The following is a 23,291-nucleotide window of genomic DNA, read 5'->3' as shown; positions in this document are numbered from 1 at the left end:
ACAAGTGACTTGAGTCGGGTTAGGGTTTCATCGAACATGCACTCACTATTGAAAAATAACGGTTACGTGGTCGTCTTGCATAATGTGGCCAATTTTTTCAATTAAATGTTATTTACGATAAGTTTTTTTGAGGCTTAGTTTAAATATCGTTAATTAGAAAAATATATTTTTATTTTAAAAATAAAATTAAATAATCATGAAAATATTATAGTTAAAGAAATTATTTTTTTATTTAAAAAATATATAATGAATTGTAATTTAATATGATGGATAGAATTTTTGATCGTTGGGATTAATGCGGAAAGGTCGAAGGATCAGCTCTCATGGGGAGGAAGACCACAGGACTTAGTGAATGGTCGCAGGAGCGAAGCCTGCAGCCGATAGGGCCAAAGGCCTAAGGCAAAACGGGAAGGCGTGCGAGGAAACAGCGAACGACAGCGGGCAGATCGGAAGGCGACCCTGGGCTCCAAGCGAAGACACCTGTCCGGATCAAAAGGGTCGGAACGGCGCGAGGACGGTCAAGAAAGCGTGACCAGGAACAGCTGAGTTAACCGGGTCCTAGGCTACAGGAACATTCTGGCTTGTTCCCTGGAGGCTAAACTGTCGGCATCTCCGCCTAATCCAAGGCATCTCCCCGCAGTTGGACAAACCTTGACTGAGCTGGTAAGATTAAGAGGGTAATCAAGCAATTTAACCATGGTAATCCTTGGCGAAGCGGTTGATTTGGACCCTGAACCGGAAGACATATTGTCCATTTGGGGAAAGGAGCTATCAGCTCAAAACCTGGAACTTTTCTTCGGAGCTAGCAGTTTGCATAGGTCTGTAAAGGAAAACTCAGATCTGATTGTTCCATGGTTCAATGTCTTGGCGCCTAACGGTTCGAAGGAAAGCCTGAGGTTGGAATCGCGAAGGATCCAGGAGAACCAGGCATATCTGAACCCCCATGAACAGAATCTACTAAAGAAGGAGAACCCTCAATCCGAAGATCTCTTAACATCTCAAGTAAGTAATTCAAACGCCCTAATTCTTGCCCAGGTTCGTTCTAGAGGCCTGGAAGATGTTGTCTATGGACAGAGCTCCAAAAACTGGCCATGGCAAAGCCCAAGCGATGGGCTAAAAGTGGATTTAGGGCCGGATAAACAAGGTAGTCCTCAGGCTTTAACAAGAACCTCATTAGCAAGGGCCGGGGCAAACCCTCGTGCACCCCTGGGAGTAGAGGGATGTAAGGCGAAAGAGGGTGGTAGGAAGGAAGATTCGAAAGAAATTGCAGTTTGGCAGTTGGAGGAGGAAGGGTTTAAGGAAGAGGCAGGCGAGGGTGTAGGAACCAGGAAGAAAGGGGGAGCCGGTGAGGTTGTGATAACCATAGAGTCAGAGTCAGCAGGAAAGAAGGCCCTGGCGCAGCCAACAGAAGACTCTGGGGGGGAGGATGTGGCGAAAGATAGAGAGGAGATCCTAGGCAACAAGCACACTGGGGAGAAGAGAAAAAAACAAAAAGTAATTAAGCAAAATTCAGAAGCAAATCTGGTTCTGGGGGTGGACGTTCAGATCGAAGAAGCAATGGAGGTGGCGGAACACACAGTGGTTGGATGAGCAAGAGGGAAGAATTTTTCGGCCATTTTATTCAGAACTGGGCTGAACAGCAATGGCAAAAGGAGTTGGGAATTTCCTTTAAAGCATCGGTGCTAGCAAAAGGATGGTTCATGATCCAATTTGATAAAAAGGAAATGGTGGATTGGGTACTGGCACGAAATTGGGCTTTTGGAAAGCGGCCTGTGCAGTTCAGATGCTGGACTCCCCTGTTTGACGCCCAGCGAGAGAAGGTAGACTTATTTCCTGTTTGGGTGCGGGCTCTAGGGTTGCCACCCTTCCTATGGGTGGAATCCGTTTTCAGATCTATAGGCAACACGCTGGGCACCTTCCTGGAGGCGGACATGTCATTTGTAGAAACCAGAAACAAAGCCATGGCCCGGATTCTGGTAAATCTCAATCCAGGGGAAGGCCTCCCGGGGAATATGAAAAATCCATTATAAATATCTTGTTTTTTATCAGCTTTTGGATTATGATCACCTGCCTTTCAGGTGCCATAGTTGTCACGAGCATGGCCACTTGGCAAGAGACTGCCCCTTGGGTTATCGGCGCTGAAGGCATCAAAGGAAAAATGATAAACCAAAGCGCACAAAAGGTGACGAAACTACTCCCAGGTCAGAAGCGAATCAAGGGGTGAATGGTATAGAGCTGGAAAAGATAGAGGAGCAGAGGGATACGGAGCAGATTCTGATTACCAGCCAGGAAGCCGAAGAAGATCCCCCAGATCTGAGCAAAGCAAACCGGGCAGCAACTACAGAAGCTCAGGAAGGTTCAAAGGGTACGCATATGGTTTTTAACCCTCCTTCTTTGCTTTCTCCAATCAAAGAAACTTAGACATGCATAAAATCAAATTCGCATAATCATACTATTATAGACCAGGAAGGGATTGAAACCATTACTGCATCAATACCCAAAATTGATCTGAACTGTGAAGGGTCCTCATTATCTTCCAGCAAAACTGATTCCAAAATCCCTGTTCCAACCTCTGAGTGTCATTATAATCTTCGCTCCCTTGATAAAAGACCTGCGGCGGAAGGACCTATCGGGGGCATAGGTATGGAGATCCCCCAGACCTCTAGAAAGAAGTCAAGGGGACGGAAGTCTCTTTTATCAAAAGCTCAAGTAAAAGCAAAATATGATATGGAGGATGGGAAACAGATGTCAATTACTGGGGTGCTTAGAGCGGCGAAACCCTGTGAGGGGGGTTCAAAATGATCTACCTTTCATGGAACTGTAGCGGTTTAGCCAGTAAACCCAAAAAACTGGCTGTGAAGGAGTTGATGCAGCGATACAGTCCTGATTTTCTCATGTTGCAGGAAACTCTTGGACCGAGTTCAGAAGTAGTGACATCCTTAAAGTCCCTATTCCCGGGATGGCAGTTTCAAGCTTTGGATGCCCATGGTCATTCAGGAGGAGTGGCTGTAGGATTCAGAGAAGGAAAAGTGAAGTTGTTAAACTCGTGGGGCTTCCCACATGGCCTGGGGATGGAGGTCTTATCACCTGATTTCGATGGTCCTCTGTCCATCATAAACATATATGGGCCCTACCAGGAGAGGGTTGCGTTCTGGAATCGGTTCTTGGCAAAAGCCATATTGCAGAACCAAAACCTGGTGGTAGGTGGAGATTTGAACTTCTCCATTGGGAGGGCAGAAGCCTGGGGACCCTCAGCAAGGGAAGATCCCTTATCGGATTTCTTCCAAAACTCCCTCTCCTCGCATAAGCTGATTGATGCAAATCTGCTAAAACTAAAGCCTACTTGGAGGAACCGGAGAACTGGTGAAGCCCGGGTTGCCAAAAGACTTGATAGATTTCTTTTAAGTGAGGACCTTGCTTCCAGAATCCCGATGTTCAGGTAGTGGATAGGAGAGGGAGGGAACTCGGATCACTTCCCTATTCTGCTTGAAGTATCCAAACCTCCATTAAAGCCTGCAAGTCCTTTTAAATTCAATGCCGCTTGGTTGCAGGGGGAATCCTTCAGGAAGCTCTTCAATGAAACTTGGCAACATCCAATCAGGGAAGCAATGGAAGATAAGAGCTTTTTGTTCATGGAAAACCTGAAAAGGATGAAAAAGACCACAATAGAATGGGCTAGAAAAAGGAAGCAGGAGCAAAACGAAGCTTTAAGCAGTATCGATAAGGAACTTGGGGTTCTAGAAAATCCTGACTCAAACGGATATGAATCTCAGGAAGCGAAGGACAGGATCCTGTTGTTAGAAAAGCAGAGAAGTAAAATCCTTTTAGACAGAGAAGAAGAATGGAGGCAGAAAAGCAGGGCGACATGGCTGCTAGCTGGAGATGAAAATACAAAATTCGTTCACAACTTTGCAAAAGGTAGAAAGACGATGAATACTATCTGGAAATTAAAAGACGAAGAAGGCAGAGAGGCAAACACTTTTGAATCGCTCTCAATAATGGGGAGAAATCACTTTCAAAGCCTCTTTTCAGAACAGAGAGAGCCTACACTAGCGGAGGTTATCAGAACAGCCCAAAGTTTTCCCCGATATGTGGAGGAGGAAGAAGCGGAAGGCTTACAAGGGGAAGTCACCGCTGAGGAAGTGGAGAATGTAATAAAATCCATGGCAAAAGATAAAAGCCCTGGGCCTGACGGGTGGCCAATAGAATTTTTTCAACACTTCTTTGAGCAGATTGGACCTGAACTTACGGAAGTGGTTGAGGAATCCAGAAGGAAAGGTCAGGTATATGCGCCTTTCAACACTACTTTTATTGCTCTTATTCCCAAAAAAGATGACCCTGAGTCCTTTGAAGATTTCAGACCCATTTCATTATGCAACAGTGTGTATAAGATCATAGCAAAAACAATTGCAGCTCGGTTAAAACCAATCTTGTCCAGATGTATCTCAAGCGAACAGTTTGGGTTTCTGGACGGGCGCCAAATTCACGAAGCTATTGGAGTGGCCCAGGAGACAATCCATAGTGTGAAGATGATGAAAAAGAAAGGAGCTGTGGTGAAAATTGATCTATCAAAAGCATATGACAGAGTCAGTTGGACCTACATCCGGATGCTGTTAACCCACCTGGGATTTAAAATTGATTTTATCAATTGGGTTATGGGATGTATCACCAGTGTCAGCTTCGCGGTGCTCATCAACGGGGTTGCCTCTCCTTTCTTCAAAGGGCAAAGGGGCCTAAGGCAAGGATGCCCCCTGTCCCCTTTGTTGTTTCTACTAGTGGCAGAAGGACTGAGTCAGCTGTTGTTAAAAGCCAAGAGAGAAGGAACAATGAAAGGGCTGGAGGTGGCGGCTAACCTCTTTATCACTCATCTCCTGTTTGTAGACGATGTTCTCCTCTTTAGTAATGGAAGTTGGAATGAGTTCAAAAAGATAAAGGAGATCCTTGAGCTGTTTATGAAAGCATCAAGAATGCAAGTAAACTTCAGGGAATCTCATCTCATAATTGAAGGACTAAATAGGCAGGAGATAATCCAGCTAACGGTTGTTCTTCCTTTAGATACATCAAAGCTTGGGGACCCTTTCAAATACCTGGGGTTTTGGTTGAAGCCAGACAACTATAGAAAGCAGGACTGGTCCTGGTTGGTAGCAAAAATCGAAGCTAGAATCTCACATTGGAGTTATAGATGGCTCTCCAGAGCAGGAAGACTAACTTTAATAAAATCAGTCCTTCTGGCAATACCTGTATATTAAGCCGCGTTAACATGGGTTCCAAAAGGAGTCCTGGAAAAAATAAGACGAATTTGCAGCAGATTCTTATGGGCTGGATCAAAGGAGGATTCTGTGTTACCTTGGATTGCATGGGATAAGGTGGCAAGACCTAAAGAATGGGGAGGATGGGGAATTAAAGATATTAATGCGTTTACTGCCTCCTTGGCAGCAAAATCAGGGTGGAGAATCATTATGCTAGAAAATCTTTGGACAAAAATAGTAAAGCGAAAATATATTGATCCATCCCCCCTTGAAGACTGGATTAGAAATCCTGAAAAGAAAGGTGGGAATGTGTCAATTATATGGAAAGCGACCATTGATGCTTTTAAAATTATTGAACAAGGTCTGTCCTGGCAGATTGGAAACGGTGAAAATGTTCGAATTGGAAGAGACCCTTGGGTGGGCTGCAACGAGAATTATGCTCTATCTCCTGGTCTGATAAGACACCTTGCCTCCAAAGGTTTCTTGTTCTTAAACCAGGTGGAGAAAGTAGGATACTCGTCCATATGGGGTCAAGCATGGAAGACAGGAGAAGAATTGGATATTCACCCTCGCTGGTGGAATGCGTGGGAGATTTTCAAGCAAGAACTCTCCAGATCAAATGTAAGACTCAAAGATAGACCCGATCAGCTGATATGGGCTCATGCTGACTCGGGAAGTTATTCGCCAAAATTTGGATATAAGTTTCTCATGTCCAAAAAAGGCTGGGAAGACCTGGATTGGTGGGCGAAATCGATATGGAAGCTTAAGTGCCCAGCCAAAGCAAAATTGTTTTTCTGGTGTATTCTAAAAAGGATAGTCCCAACATGGGACACTCTCCAAGCCAGATTCAAACAAGGGCCGGGAAGGTGCTCATTATGCAAAAATGACTCAGAAACTATGGATCATCTGTTCATTGGCTGTCCCATAGCCAAAAAAGTTTGGTCGGAGGTGGCCAAGCATATTCAATTGTCTATTTCCTGGGATGGGACTCTCTTTGCTGAAGCTTGGCACAAATGGTGGAACCAAATCTCAGTAAGGAAATTAAGAAACTTGCCTCCTATCATCTGTTGGGGCATTTGGATTGCCAGGAATAGAAATATCTTTAAGGAGCAACAATCAGAGGCAGAATTAATTGTTGTTCATTGCTTATCTATATATTCAAACATTCCGGATTCAGAGGAAGAGAAGGAACCCCAGAAAGTGGAAGAGGAGCAAATTAAGGAGGGAGTGCCTTGGGCTTATTTTGACGGAGCCTCCCAGAACAATAAAGCTGGAGCAGGCATTATTATCCACTTAAACAACAGTCACTCTCTAAAAGCTTCCATAGGTTTGGGAAATGGATCGAACAACTATGCAGAACTATCCGCCCTCAAGTTTCTTTTATGCTGGCGGATACACCGAAATACCCTCACAATTCAGATATTTGGGGACTCATTAAATGTTATCAATTGGATAAATGGTCATAGCAGATGTCAAAATTATGTTTTGCAGCCTCTCTTAGAAGAAATTCAGCAGCTGAAATTATCTTTTAATTCTTTTTCCATTCATCATATTTACAGGGAACGAAATGATATGGCAGACAAGCTTTCAAAAGACGGTATTCAACAAGTTCTGGGCAGTTGGAGAATAGTGGAAGAAATCAACGGGCAGAACCAGATTTCGGACCAGCCTCCATATGCTCAAAACTCATAACATGACACACGGCTAATCTGCAAAATCTAATTTTTGTTTTTGTTAAAAACAACGGATATAGGAATATGGTATCATGCTTTTTGTTTATGATATGTATGTATCTTTTTTGTCTAAGGGGTTTTGTCCATGACAAAGGAGGATAGACTCCAGATATCAGAAAGAATATTGGCAGTGATTTCTGGGAGCTGTTATTTCCTCTCACGAAGAGGAAAGCTCAGTTTTTGAACTATATTATGCAGGCTCACACAGCTATAACAGCAATGGAAGCTGTAGAATGTATATGTAACTTTTTATAGTAATAAAAAGTTCGTTTTTTTCTCCGAAAAATAAAAATAAAATAAAATAAAAAATAAAAATAAAAATAAAAAAATAAAATAAAAAATAAAATAAAATAAATAAATAAATAGAAATGAGTAATATAATGGTCATTAAGTCTTTAAATATTGTTAAATTATAAAGGAAAAAAAATATGAAAATATTATAATTACAGAAAATATTTTTCAATGCAAAAAAATATAATGAATTGTAATTTAACATGACCTATAGAAATGAGTAATATAATGGTTAATAAGTCATAATATCATGTAAGTATATGAATTTGTACGTTTATCATAAAAAAATTGACCTAACTGAGGTATTATCTCTATGTGATTTATCAAACAAATAGTTTTATCTGTGATTAATTTAAATAATTAATAGCTAACCATACTAGGTAAGCATGCTTTTTACTAAATATTGATGTAATTGATAAGAGGTGTAAATGCTTTATAAAATACATAATATTTTAGAATTTGGAGATTAAATCTATTGAAAATTTGATCTTTAACAAATTCATGCTTATTCCAATAGAATGTAAATTTGATTGGTTGGATTTATGGTAAATTTAATTGGTTGAATTTATCATCAATGGTTGTGGTCTCATATAATCACATTACTTGTAACACAAGTTTTTGTACAATATGATGTAATCAAGATTTATATGAAGCTTGTGGTATTTCATTTAATATGATTGTATGTGTAACTTCCTAGGGTTTTGTGAGATCAAATAAGCTTGCACATTTTGGTAGCTCATAATAAAATATTTCAAAATATGAAATTCTACCATCTTAGAAGACACCTCAAACTAAAGGTAAAATCTTTTTATATAAACACTAAATTCTAATTAAAAGTTTGTTAGGTGCAAAACATTGTTGTGTATTGTGAGTTACGAAGGATGGGAGGCCAAAGGTTATTAGGAAATTGTCTAGTCATCCAGTGTGATCTTGAGCATGGGTAAGAGAAAGCCCCTTCTGTTTTTGAAAGGGCATATGGGTTCCATGTGATCAAATGAGGGAGGTTTTCATTTCATTTAGAAAAAAATGTAACCATATTCAAGATTCAGAGAGAGAAAGGTATTCATAAGGAAATTGAAAATGAGTTTCCCTCATCTCTAGTATAAAAAATCAAGGAAGATATGGGACCATGTTTGGGGGCTATGAGAATCAAAGAAGAAATTAAATTTCTTCGAAGCTTCATCTACAGAGAGAAACTTCACTTTATGAATTTTAATTACATGAACTTTATGTTAATTATATATTTGAGGATACAAAAATCATAGGTTAAAAATAATAATAAGTTTTATTTCATATTACTCCATAGTTATTATTACTATATCACACCTTATATTTTACTTATATATTTACTTATCTCTTTTATATATACATTTGGGAAAAAAAAAAAAAAAAACCTACGCTAATTAATTTTAAGAAAAATTAATATTAATATTATTAAAAATCAATAATAAATTTTATTTCATATTACCCTATAATTATTACTATATTATGAGTACTTACGCTTTATTTATATATTTATTTATTTCTAATAAAATGATAAAATACAATGTTCTATTAATTAAATGGCTCTCCATGTAAGATATCTGGAGAGTGCCCAAGCACTTCACACATACACACTGTCTTTCTATGTGGAGAACAGCCTAGTACATATAGGCTTTCACACAATGAGGTGGTTTGAACCACTCCCTGAATATTAGGATCTAAGATCTAAAGTTAGACTCTCAATCCTATCATCACCATAACAGTAAACTAAGTTTGGCTTTCTCCATTAATTCTAACACTCCCCCTCAATGGAGAAAGGGTACTGAACAATAACATATGCCTGCTGGTCTAGTCTCAACTAGGCTTACAATTAAAAACATGAAAACAACTTGGTAACAGAGGTTTTCATTTTAGTCTTCTTGCTTGAGAGTCCATGCTTGTTCATTTGTGGATGAGACTTCATCTTCACTTTCTTTGCCATGAGATAGTGTTGTATCTTCACCTCATTTCTTCCCCTGTGAAGGAAAACTTGAATTCTTATTCTTGCCCTTTTGAGAATTATGGCAGGCTGGATAGGAGAATTTTCCTTCTCACTATTTCCGGTATCAACCATCTGAACGCTAGCGATGATGTCTTCACCATTCATTACTGCAACTTCTATGTTGATTTCATAAAGACATGGTGTTTCAAGCCATGCTTCAAGAAATTTCAATTCTTCTTCAGACTTCGTTACTTTTTCCTTCTTGTTGTTGTTATCATCTGCACATACAGAAATATTAATAAGATCATCACAATTTAAATTCTCTTCAGCTTTGTTTTCTTCTGCCACATCTTTGCAATCAGCTTCATCTGTCTCGTCCCATTGATCTTAAACAATATGTTCCTCTTTACATCCTTCCTGAAAAACACCTCGTGAGTCTTCAGTCTCACATTGTTGCAGAACATATAGTATCTCTTGATAATTGTGGTCATTTATAAAACCACTATACCTTATGAAAAAAATATCCTCAGGGTCAAATATGTCTAAAAGTGCAGCCATATTGGAAAGGTCCAGCTTATCTCGCTTCAAGATTTCTTTTGACTCCACATGGTCCTCGAGCTCCAACAACCCCGTTACCTCGCAAGTGAGAAACTTCTCCCTCTGGCAACTCTTCAACTGTAGAACCTTGTAGACTGTGGCTTCTGTGCCACGCAGGTCTTAGTGTCCTCGGCTCTGGCGACGAGCAACTAAATGACCTCTCACAAGTTGGAAACGCTATCATTATCTAATTCTGATGCACATATTAATGAAATGGCTCTTTCTGAAGGGAAAAAAAATCATTCCTGCAAACATACAACCAAGGCTCCACATATCATGAGAATAATCATATTCTTCTAGATCCACAAGTAGATGATACCAATAGATCAAACGTTGTCGCTTCAAATCCTACTCGATCCACGCATAAGTCATGCCTTTGCAACGTACTTGACCCGTCACCAACAACCCTCACACTGTACCCACGATTTGACCACACAGGCAAGCGAGTTCACCAAGACTCGGCCTCCCACACGAAGGCACCACTAATAAGCTTCCATTGCACTCGAATGTCAACAGTAACAGGTCTCCACGCAGACTCGCAAATCGGTTGCTCCTCTACGATGGGCAGATTCACCACCGCCTGATCCAGAGATCCACCAGCATATACAACCAAGCAGTGGGGGGATACCAAGATCACTGCACCAAGATCAAGCGACCACACCGTGAAGAGATTCGCACCAAACTTCTCACCGCTCAAATAGGTGCACGTTCTGCAACATAACCATGCCTACATAGGTTGACTCCGCTCACGTAAGTCAATTATCCATCTTGATCTACACAACCTGCAGGTCAATTATCACGGAGAGCAGACTACACGACTTCCTGTAATTGATCTCAAGAAGAAATTGATCATCGACGCAACGATCCACCATAGGTTGGCCTCATGCGTGAATGCCTTACCTCCTAAGATCGACATTGTTGATCTGATCTACCGGATCTTCCAATCGATGGATGGTCGACACCATCCCTTCTTTGGTCAACGGGCCTTAGAATGCCACAAACTAGAACCAGCTCACGATGATCTGATCCGCTCGATTTGCCTACCAATCCACCTAATGCAGAAAGTCAACCAGTGTGAAATTTAGTTTGGAAAAAAAATGTGACGATGCCCTGCGTTGAATACGCGCTCCAACACACCATGCACCAGGTAGAGGTTTTTGCTCTCTATACCAGATATTACGCAATACACCTTTAAAGACTCGCCTCACTTAATAAACATCACACAGGCTTCTGACCTATAGCTTCGATACCATAATAAAATACAATGTTCTGTTAATTAAATGGCTCTCCAGGTAAGATACCTGGAGAGTGCCCAAGCACTTCACACATACACACTGTCTTTCTATGTGGAGAACAACCTAGTACATATAGGTTTTCACACAATGAGGTGGTTTGAACCACTTCCTGAATATTAGGATCTGAGATCTAAAGTTAGACTCTCAATCCTATCATCGCCATAACAGTAAACTAAGTTTGGCTTTCTCCATTAATTCTAACATAAAAAACCTAAAAACCTACATTAATTAATTTTAAAAATATATATTAATAAATCTAATTTATGCACAAAATTGTTTCCATATTATTTATACTTACTATATTAATAAATCTAATTTATACACAAAACTATTAATATAACTTATACAGAAAATTGTTTTCAGATAGTATGCTTTATTTCTAATTAAAATGACTAAAAATTTTAAGCAATAGATCACTGTAATAATAAGCATTTATTTCTTCGAAAAATAAAAATATTTATTCTCGTACATGCATCCTAGTAGATTACCCCGCCACTTGTTTACTAACAAATAACACATAATTCAGGGTCATATCACACATGTTGATAGAACACACATTTATGACTTTGATAAGGAAAGGTGAAAGTTTTGGGTAAAAGGCACAAACTTGCATGGAAGAAGCCATTAATATCAGGAGGACTCTTGTGTGTGGGTCAGTGTGAGCAGTGTGGTCAGTAGTGAACAATGAGCAGTGTGAGAGCAGGGAGCTTTTATGAAGCATAAATATTGAGCAACAAGCAACGAGCAGCGATAACCTGAACAACAGGGAACAATGCGAAGTAATCTTGGCATTTTATAGACCCACATATTTCTCGAAACAAGTTGGACGACAAATGCATTCAAACATGACAAGGGACAATAAATTTTAGAACATGTGGAGACAAATGATTAGGACAAGTGAAAATTGCCTCATTCGCCAAAGATGGGAAGTGGGTTTGGGTCAATGCCAAACAATATCGGGGCATTTTAAAACGAGACTAGCCCATCTAAAATGGGGGAAGACAAGGAAAAACGGTCTAAAAAGGAAAGTACTTGAGCCCTTCGCAAGAAGCACTCAAACAAGTCCCCTCTACAAGCACGTGGCAACAAGAAGTCCAAAGGAAAAGTCATTGATGATTCTACCTTATATAGTCCTACATCCACACCTCTCACCTAGTCATCTGATCTTTATGTGAAAGAATTGTTAAATGCAAAACAAAGGTTGGAGGTTTTAGAAGTTAAAGAGTAGGAAAGAGATCATAAAATTCATATAATAACAATTGAGAACAAGGCTTTAGCAGAAAGCAATAAAGTTTTAAAAGAACAAGTGGTATTGCTACAGGAAGCTCTCTTAATAGGGAAGACAAAATGGCAACGCATGAAGGCGGATGTGCAAAACATAAAGAAATCTATAGTGGAAAGTACAGAGATGGTGAATGTGAAATCATCCCAGGATAAAGGGAAAATGATTGCCCAAAGAAAAAGTCACGAAGAGAAAGCAAGAGAAGAAAGGAAAGGAGATTCCACCCAAGTTTCCAAAACTTGGGCTCAAGTTATTAGCAATTCTGCTAATAAGGAAGGAGAAACAAAACATTCAATTTGACAACATGCAAGATAGAGAAGGCAAGGAAAGACAAAATAGGGCAGCAAACATAATTATTAAAGGGGTGAAAGACTATGGGAAAAATGAATGTACTCTTGACCTTGCAAGAGACTTCTTGAAAGACAAGATGTTATGGCAAGGACAAATATGTCAAGCATGGAGGGTTGGTAAGTTTAACGGGGAGAGATCCAGACCCATAAAAGTCATCATGCCTAGCTTGCATGATAAATATATCATTCTAAGCAAGAAACATCTTTTGAGGGGTTCTCGTATTTTCCTAAAAGAAGATTTAACTATAAAACAACAGGAGGAAAGAAGGGAGGAAATGTAAAGGTTAGGGCAGCAAGAGATGAAGGCAAGAAAGCATGGATTTATAAAGGCAAAGCTGTGATAACGCGATTTGGACCTCATTCTAAAACATAGCAGCAAGATGGTAATAAAGAAGAGGCAACAAACTCTTCAACAGGGAATCAGGAAGCAAGGTCAGTATGGGAAAGCAGGGACAAAGACTCAAATGTGAGTCTTGCATGTCAAAATAAATAGCAATCAAGTCATACTCAGGTTTCCTTAAGATTAGTTTGTTGGAACTGCAGAGGTTACCCATGGAGATGAGGACCTGGGTTAGGGCCTATTGTGGAAGATAGACAAATAATTTGCCTCATAGAAACACATGAGCATGAAGGGTGCAAGACAACTCCGTTTGAAGGATACTGGAAGATGGAAGTGTGGAACAAGGCAGCAAGGAATGGCAAAGGGCACGGGGGTATCATGGCTTTAGTAAGGGAGAAAGAAGGTCGTCTCATTTAGTTAGAAAAAGAAGACTCAAATAAGCAATTCATTTGGTTTAAAATATTAGAAAATGGAAACCACATCAGAGTTGCAGCATGCTATTTTGCGCTGCAAGTTTCAAAAATCTACAAAGATAGAGGGCTTTACCACAAAGATCCATTTGCAACCTTAAAAGCAGATATTGCAACTTATTCGTAGTTAGGTGAAGTCCTTATCGTGGGTGATTTCAATGCTAGGACTGCAAGTAAGCAAGCTAGCATTCTTTGCTCTAAAGATGATTGCGACCCTATTTGGCTTATAGAAGAGATTAATCATCGGTGGGAAAGAATTTCATACGACAAGGGCTGCAATCTATTTGGTGAACAATTGCTTACTCTATGTGGCGCCTTTGATTTAGTCATTTGCAATGGCTTGACTAGATGGGCAAAGTCCGGTAATTTCACTTGTAATACTTACAATGGAGCAAGTGTAGTAGATATTGTAATTTGCTCGCATGGTTTGTGTGAGAAAATGGAGGAAGTCTTGATTGGAGATCAGCTGTGGGACTTAAAATCAGATCACAAGCCAATTTATTTATGTTTCTCTTGGGCTAGAAAGAAACAATTAGAGTAAAAAATTCAGCATGTCCAACAAAACCTCCCACAGGGCATAATTCTTTTGACCCCAGAAAATTGTAATACCTTCAAAATGACGCTAGAGAGGCTCTTTGAGAAGGAGAAAATCACAATTCACAACCTTCATAGTCATGAATTAACACATTTAATTCAATGCGCACTTGCAAAGTGCAAAAGAGCAAAAATTAAGAAGTCTGAAACAAATTGTTTTCCGGTTAATGTTTGGTTTGACGAGGAATGCAAAAAGGCAAGGAGAATATGGAAAGAGTCAAACAAGGATAACATAAAAATCAAAGCTTACAAGCAGTTATTAAGCAAGAAAAAGACCAATTTCATGGTTTCAAGGAGGGAAGAACTAATCTGCCTTGGGAAAAATAATCCCAAATTATTTTGGAAAGAGCTCCAACCGAAAAAGATACAAACTAGAAATAGTATTACAACTTCTAAATGGTTTTACTATGTAAGACAACTCTATGAGCAACATCCCAAGGGTGACCCTCCCCCCTTGGTCAACGCTGATACTGAACTATTCACGGTGCAAAAGGTAGAGATGGGTATCAAGAAGTTGGGTGTTGGAAAAGCAAAAGACTTAGCTGAACTCCAAGCAAAATATCTAAAGTGGGGCTCAAAATTTCTTGCACCTCACATTACAACAATTTTCAACAACATCATACAACAGGGGCTCCCCACAGATTGGACAACTAGTATGGCAATACCTCTTTTCAAGAGCAGTGACGTCAATAATTCCTCCAGTTATAGGACCATCATGATAAAACCTTTGTTTGCAAACCTATTTGGAAGCATGCTAGAAAACAAAATTAGCAAGTGGCAGAAGAAAGAGATAAGCGTGCTAAAGGGCAAGCAGGTTTTAGACCTAAACATTCCACAATTGATCATTGTATAGCTTTAAGGCACATCATTGAAAAAGTTTGGGAGAAAAAGGAAGAAATCTTTTGTTGCTTTGTTGATTTCAGAAAAGCGTTTGACTCGGTTCCTAGGGATAAGCTCTGGCATAGAATGGAGGAACTTGGGGTTCCTAAACATCTGAGAGCAGCTGTGCATAGGTTGTATGAAGAAGTGAAAGTCAAAATTAGAACTTCAGCAGGCATTTCTGAAAGTTTCGGAAGCGATATCGGGGTCAAGCAAGGTTGCCCACTGTCTCCTACCCTTTTGGTTTATATATCGACAAGCTTGAGGAGTGGTTAAATTCGCAAGGGGGTGATGGTATCTATTTGGGCAAGTTTGTTATAAGGCTTCTTTTGTATGCAGATGACCTTATTTTGCTTGCTAAATCGTCTCTTGGTTTGCAAGAGCACTTACTATCCCTTGAACATTTTTGTAGAAGTGTGGGAATGTAAGTCAATATTAGCAAAACGAAAGTAGTGGTTTTCTCTAAGAAAAGGAAACATAACCAACATAAGTTCTACTTTGAAGGCAACATTCTGGGAAAAGTTACGGATTACAAATATCTCGGAATTGACTTTAACAAAAATCTAAGCTGGAATGGTTGTAGAAAGAAAATAACTTTGGGGGGTTGGAAAGTTTTTTATGATTTTCAAAATAGGTGTAGAGAGGCAGAGTTATGGGACTGGAAAACCACTCAAACTCTTTTTGGGCTTCTAGTGATTCTGGTGATTCTCTCTGGTTGTGAACTATGGGCCAACAGTACAGACGACATGCAATGGAGATAAATTGAGAAAATTCAGAAGTGTTTGATTACAAACAAATTCAAGATTAAAAGTGCAGTTCTTTATGCTATATTGTTAAGTGAAATAAGGACTGCTCCTATTGAAGCAATTGCTATGGTGTGAGTCATAAGGTATTTAAAAAAAATGAGCAAATGGAAGAGTGTAGATGGCCTAAAGTTGTCTTTAATGACAGATTGTGCAAGAGAAAAAATACTTGGATGCAACAAAACAACAAATGGTTTAGTAAATGGAGTATTTGCTTGAATGCATGTCCCATAAACAATAAAGAGATAAAAGCTTTTGTTATGGGAAAGTTCCACAAGCGTACTTGGGATAAGGAGGTAGGAAGAAAGCAAAAGTACTATATTGAAGTGTTTAATCCCACTCATAGTCATCAACCAAAAGCATACATAGAGGCCAATATCTCTTGGAGAGCCAAAATTCTTATTGCTCAGTTAAGGACTAATTCTCATCAACTCCGTTGTGAAATAGGGTGCTGGAAAAGGCCAAAAGAAGTGTGGGAGGAAAGAGTATGCATTTTTTGTTCTTCCGGAAAAGTGGAAACAGAAAAGCATTTCATTTTATGATGTGAGGACTTCAAAGACAATAGGGAAAATTATGTAGATATGTTGGCAGCTAGCTCTTGGGATAATCTATTTAGCGAGGGGTTTGTCGAGAAGCTGGGAGCATTTGTTTTGAAGTTTCACAGAAAAAGGGTCGAATACATCAAGCAAATGAAGAAGCAATCTGTCCCATAGGCTATATTTAGCCTCATGGACGTAAAAATAATTTCTTTCTTTTTTCTTTCCTTGGTAAATCTAATTGTGAGAATGATAATTAGTTTGGGAGTTGTTTTTAGTGCGATTTTTTGGAGTTTCCGATGTCGGAATCCGGGAAAAAATTGTGGCGAAATCTTGATTTGTGTTATTTAAACTAGTTTTTTCATTGTATATATGGATTCAACACCCTGAAAAACCCCTAGGCACTTCTATTGTGTAGGGGTTACCCATCAAACTTGTGATTTCAAAAATTCTTGCTGGATTTTAGAGAAATTAGACCAAAAAAACTTCTAAAAAGTCACACTAAAGACAACTCCATGTGGTGGTATTAGTACATGTTACAAGTGGATTGCGACTTAGCATACTTTCACGTTTTGAAGTGACTTTGGACAGTACGTTTCAGTGGATGTCGGGAGCATTCGTATTTTAATAAAGTTGTTGTCATGCTTCTCACAAAACCAAAGTACTAACTAACAATGCAAGTTGATAGCTCAATATAAACAGATTAAATGCATAACACAGATTCCAAAGCAATTAGCAATAACATGTTCAATTTGATAGCCAATCAAATTGAGTATAAATAATTATATTATTTTTAAAAAATTATCATTTTCTATTTACAATGTTAAACAATAGAAATATTACATTAAATTTTTGGTGAAAATCAAATTAATATGATTTGACCAAAAACTCAATACAATATCTATTACTTCCTTACAACAGAAATAATAAATTAAAAAATTTAATTAATTAATACTTCTTTAAAATTAAGAAAAAATCAAAATATACTAGCACCATTACAGGCTTGTAACCTGATGGATATAGGTTAGTTTGTATCATTAAGTTATATTATGATAGAGTAATAAGATATTTCAATCCCTAATGAGTATAAGTTGTAGTAATAATATATTTCAATGATGGTTTCTTTGATTAATGGATATAATTTTTTTTATTTTTTTTGAATAATTTGATTTTGTAATATTTTGAAATTATATAGATAAAAATAAACCACTAACGTTTTTATATATTAAATATTTTATAATTTAGATATTGATTAATTTTAATATTATATTTTTATTGTGTAGATTTCATAATAAATAAATAAATAAAATTATTACTGATTAAATAAATTTAAAATTAATTATATATAAAGAATTTATATATGATAAGTAAATATTTTATTATTATTTTGATTTCATTGTTTAATTTATGTAAATGTACATATCTCGATAACACATTGTGATTTTATTGTTAATCATTGTATAGGATTGTAAAATAGAATGAAGCTGTTAATGTTTAGTTTATGAAGTATAGCATTGTAAAATAGAATGAAGATGTTAATGTTTAGTTAATGAAATATAGTGAAACATAAACATTTAACGAAATTGGTATGAATTTTAAACCATAAATCCATCTAACATTGAGAGTAATATTTTTAAGAATATTTATGGTGAGGTTTTTTGAAATGTCTTGTATTTATAGAAACCAGGGTTGTATGCAACAAATGTCCATGGGTTTGCATCATGAATAAATAAAAAATATTGTAATATAGTTGTATGATAATTATAAATTTTTAAATCTGTTATATAATTCAGAATTGAAATTCTAGAATTGATTAACAGTGGAAATTTTCAATTTTTTTTTATTGTATGTAGGGTGTTTGGTCCATTATCTTTGGAGCTCCATTTATGAACAAATGTTTTGGCGTATTAAATCGCTCATATGAACTTAAGTATATATATATATATATATATATATATATATATATATATATATATATATCTTTTTTTCTGAGTAAAGACTATTTCTATTAAAAAAAGATAAAAATATTTACAGAGAGGTCTAGACCTCTGAGGGGGCCGAAGCCAGCCCTCCACCAAAGAAGCTTATACATATAGCTTTCTTCAATCACCTTACATAATTGAGAGACTTTGAAGCGAGAATTGAAGAATGCTAGAAGACAAAAAGCTAAGCAGACCTATAGTTGACATAACAGCTTCAGTGGCAGCTCTTCGTTTGCTGAGATACAATCTTTTGAAGCCACCATTACAAAAGAATCAAAAACCAGGCTAGCTAGGCCATAAGTGTTTCTGAACTGAAAACTATAGCGATTCGTACTTATACCAAAAGCAATGCCAGAGGCATGATCAGATATAACAAAAACCATAGATGCATAACCTGAGAACGACAGATCATAGACGAGAATGCTGACAGAGCCTTTGAACCAGAATTCTTTAATCATGAGTATGAGAGTCGGTCGCGTCCTTATTTACCTGGCTAGGAGAGCCAATCCATGTGACCATTTTGTTATCTTCAGCTTCCAGAACACCGCCATCTGGAGGGATTACTAGATTCAGAATGCTTCCTGTAAAATGCACTGGTTCACAAGCAAGAACTTGATCCTGTGAAGACGCTGGCTGGGGTTGAAGGGCTTCCGGGAATCCATCCTCGTTCTGCATATTGTCAGCGTTGAGCACTACCCCAGCAATCTCACCCTGAAATTCGCTTGCATTCTGAGACTGAGACTGAGACATGGAAATGTTGTCCGAACTGCTGGGCGCATCTTCCTCCTCCGTAAAAATTACAGTAATATTGGCAGAAATCAAAGGCTTATTGAGCCTGCTCCTGAACTTAAAACGGGTGGTTTGAAAGGAACTGTTCAGAGAGGGCCGAGAATGATCAGAAGGCGGGGAGGACAGAGAGGCAGAGGCTAAAGGAGTGATGTTCTGAGGAGCAGAACCACGACGACGACGTGAGACTCCGCGATTGCCAGTATTACCACCACGACGTGGGACTCCGCGACGTCGAGCCATGGCTGGATGAACAGGGAGCTTAGGCAGGGAAGATGACCAGAGCTGGAGGGGAGAGGACCAGGCGCAGGCTGAACAAACCAAACTGAAGAACCAGAGGAGCTTCCAGACAACCTGAACAGAGCAGGGGTGCGAAAAAAATAACGAGCAAAGGAAGAAGGAGCTTCGAATGTCACTTGCAGAAACTAGAGAGCGGGCTATGGTTAAATCACCTTGCCGAATTTCTCGAGCTGAATGCGCATTGAATGCCATTAACAGAGCCATCATGCTGCGCCTTTCAACTTTCATATCCGATGCTGCGGGAATGTGTAAGCTGCATCCACCGTCCAGGTGCCAGGACAGCTGCCGTCCCTGCATGCTTCTCATTAATTCCTATTAATAACACCCGCATCCGGGTATGAACTTAAGTATATTGATGATTAAAGCAAAAACTTATTTTTGGGGACTTAAGTATATGAACTATGAACATTTAACTTGCCACCAACAAAAGTACCCATTCTCCTTTGTGAATTCACTGATCCAATATCTTTGACCTATGTTTAAACATGGATGTGTAAAACCTACTCACATCCATTCCATTGTAAATCTTAAGAATACTCTTGAAATCTAGGTCTGTCTATACAAGCTAATCTATCGAGCATTCGAAGATGCATGTACAACCTTTAGTATTTCGTCTAAAACATCTTCCCCTTCAAAGTAGGCATCAGTTGTATGACTCAACATAGGTTCAATATGAGATGTGAACTGGTTGAAGCTTAAATCAGTTATGCCTTGTGAAAAATTATCTATTTTAAACATTGGCCATAGAGATTCCTGCTCTGATCTTGCACCCCCAATCATAGAACTGACCTGGAAAACAATTATATAATGACATTAAGGTTGATCCTATATATATATATATATATATATATATATATATATATATAGAAATATTTCTATGGATGCATGTATCAAAATGTGTTTGGTTCAGGTCTTAGGATGTATGTAATAATTTAAGATAAAAACGTGTTAGTAATTATGTGAAAGGTAATTTGAACTAGTGAAATTGGAATACCATTAACAAAAATATAGTTTGTTACCTACATTGAATAGTATCTATTTTTTATATACATTAAAAACAAATTTGTCCATCAAACGAGAACTATTACTTCAAAACGAGAACTCCAGCCAAAAAACCCCAAAATAACATGAAAAAATAGACTAAAAACGAAAAGTGTTGATGTTGGAATAACATTTCTTTTTGGTAAATTTTCAACATTTTTAAAAATGGCAGTAAAAACCAAATTTAATTTATTTATATATTTATTTATTATTATTATTATAATATATATATATATATATATATTTTTATTATTTATTATTTATTTATATTTTATTTTATTTTATTTTTTTGTGCAAAAGACACCGTCAAAATGAAAAGTGTCGATGTTGGAATAACGTTTTATTTATTTTTTTGGGTAAATTTTATACTTTTTTTAATAATGGCGTGAAAGATAAAATATCACATCTTTGAAAAACCTTAAAATTCCAACTATTTAAAGCATGACATTAAATATAAAATATCACGTCTTTGAAAACCTTAAAATTCCAACAATTTTCAGTCATGGTGCTAAAGAAAAAATACTTATAATTGTTTTCGACGATAGCATTGAAGATACAATATCATGGCTTAGAAAAACATTAAAATCTTGACAATTTTTCAACTATGGAATTAAAACCAAAGATTATGACTACAAAAAACCTTAAGTTTTCAAAATATTCCAAACATGACATTATGGAAAAAAAATTATGATTAAAAAAACTTTAGAAATAAACACCTGAATGAAAGAGTCATTACATCAAGAGTAATTTATTTTTTAAATGTTAAATGTATAGCAATTTTAAAATCTTAGCCTAAGACAACTTGACACACAGCAACAAATTTTTTAAAATCAACCATCAAATTGACACGCAGTGTAGGTGAATTTGATCCATTGTAATGCAAACTTAAAGACCAACCATGAAATTGACACAATCAACTATCAAATTACACATAATGGAATTGGAAAAAAAAAAAAAAAAACACTTGTGAAATAAAGAAATTTAAACAAAAAATAAATAAATAAAAAATATCAAAAAATAAATAAAATAGGGAAATTATTTAAAAAAAACACATAATTTAAGAAGAAGAAGAAAAATAGTAATTTTGGATTTGCTGCCGTGCGCTCTGCAGCCCTCGGCTTTGAACCCTGAGGCCCGCACTTTGCGCGCCCTGCAAGCAGCGAGCTCGCCCGCTCTTTGCCGATCTGACCCCTGCGGACTTCTGCATGCTGCGGTTGGGCCGTTTCATGGATCGATCTGCTGGATTTTGACAGTCCCGCTCCTGGGGATTGAATCTATGGAGGGGTTGGGCTCTCCTCAGGCGGCTCCCCCGCCTCCTCCGCCGATTTCGCCTGCTGAGGCCTTCTCCCAGCTCTTGGCTGGTCTCCCTAAGAAGAAAATCGTTGAAGCTGCGAAGTTTGTTAAAAAACTGGATGATATTCCGGTGATCTCTCTTCCTCCAGAAACCCCGATCCAAGTTGCTCTGTCGTTAGCTGAACGGGCTCTCATCGGCCAGTTCACTGGGCTATGGCCGTCTCCAAAATCCACCGAGAGCTGGGTCATCAAAAACTGGGCGCCGCTAATCAAAGAAAATGTCACCTCATACTTTCTGGGGAGAGGATACTTCCTCTTCGAATTCACATCAAAGGAAGACAAAGACCTGATCTTCCAAAACGGCCCCTACTTCATGGGCCCTCGGGGTTTGTATCTGAACAATTGGACCCCGGACTTCGATCCAACAGTAGATGTGCCCAAAGCAGTCCCGGTGTGGGTCAGACTTCCAAATCTTCCAGTACATTGTTGGAATTGGGACTCACTGAGACACATTGGAAATGCCCTGGGGAAATTCATAGACCGAGCAAATAATAAAGACCAATATGATTGTGCCAGGATCTGTGTAGAGGTTGATCTGGAGGTGGGACTACCAGAGGCCATCACAATAAAGGTTGGAAGTTGGACGCATTTACAGAAACTGGATTATGAGCAGCTGCCCTTCAAATGCCGGAAATGTCATGTTTATGGACACTTCGCCAAAGATTGCCCGACCAACAATGAGGCTGCGCAGGGGAAGGAGGACGGATGGAACCAAGTCAAGCGATCCAAATCGCATCCTAAGAATCAGAAATTGGGAGGCACTAACGGCAAAGGGCCTCATCAGACCACTGCCCACTAGATCCCGACCAAGACTACGCCAGAAAACAAGTTCGACCCTCTGAGCTCACAAACAAAAGGCACCCAGGAGGTCGAGGTACAAAAGGAGACAGAAATGACCCAGGAGACCAAGGTCCATAAAACAGCTCCTTCAGGCAAAGGTAACCCCTCAGCCTCCCCCAAAGTAGCCAATACTGAAGATCCCAAAGGTAAGATTTTAGAAGAGGAGGAAGAAGAACAGGAATCTGAAGAATCAGAAGAGGAAGGGGAAATATGAGAGTCCCAAACCTTGGTAAGAAGATCTACAAGAGGCCGGAAAACTAACAGGGAAAAAAGGGAGCAGGAGACCTACAAAGAAAAACTTCAGGGCAACCAACCAACCTTGGAAAAACTGCTAGCTCCAAAGTCAAAGATGTCGAAAAATCAGACCCAAGGATCCAAGGGAGCCCACCAGAAACACAAATAATGAAGATCATCTCCTTGAATTATAGAGGTATGGGGAGCAAAGCTAAGGAAGAAGCCATTAGAAGCTTAATCAGAACAGAGACTCCAGACATACTTCTCGTCCAGGAGACAAAGTTGGAAGACATAGTCTTCCTTCAAACAAGCAAGAAACTCTGGTTCAAAAGTGAAGCAAGAGAAATCTCTGCCCGGGGAGCCTTGGGAGGAA

At 38.4% G+C, this 23,291-nt stretch overlaps 1 protein-coding gene across 1 annotated transcript; it reads left to right on the top strand.

Moving 5' to 3' along the window:
* The first annotated feature begins 2,798 nt into the window (after positions 1-2,798).
* On the top strand, positions 2,799-6,941 carry LOC149186888 (uncharacterized). The gene is made up of 3 exons (XM_089409487.1): positions 2,799-3,374; positions 3,552-5,137; positions 5,306-6,941. Exons 1-3 carry the CDS (start codon positions 2,799-2,801, stop codon positions 6,939-6,941), a joined length of 3,798 nt encoding a protein of 1,265 aa, XP_089265613.1.
* Positions 6,942-23,291: the final 16,350 nt, after the last annotated feature.

This window comes from Pinus tabuliformis, chromosome 3_1 (genome assembly GCF_031772625.1).
Source record: "Pinus tabuliformis cultivar Carrire ecotype Pingquan chromosome 3_1, CPIR1, whole genome shotgun sequence".
Taxonomy (NCBI): Eukaryota; Viridiplantae; Streptophyta; class Pinopsida; order Pinales; family Pinaceae; genus Pinus; species Pinus tabuliformis.
Note: the sequence above shows the minus strand (reverse complement) of the source record. Positions and strands in the feature narration are given on the sequence as shown.

Bases quoted from the DNA above. Each gene is read 5' to 3' on its own strand.
- LOC149186888 (XM_089409487.1), top strand. From the start codon at position 2,799: ATGATCTACCTTTCATGGAACTGTAGCGGTTTAGCCAGTAAACCCAAA. The intron at 3,375-3,551 runs GTTGCCAAAAGA...GCTTGGTTGCAG, and splicing joins GGAGAACTGGTGAAGCCCGG to GGGGAATCCTTCAGGAAGCT. The intron at 5,138-5,305 runs GTTGGTAGCAAA...ACGAATTTGCAG, and splicing joins AGAAAGCAGGACTGGTCCTG to CAGATTCTTATGGGCTGGAT.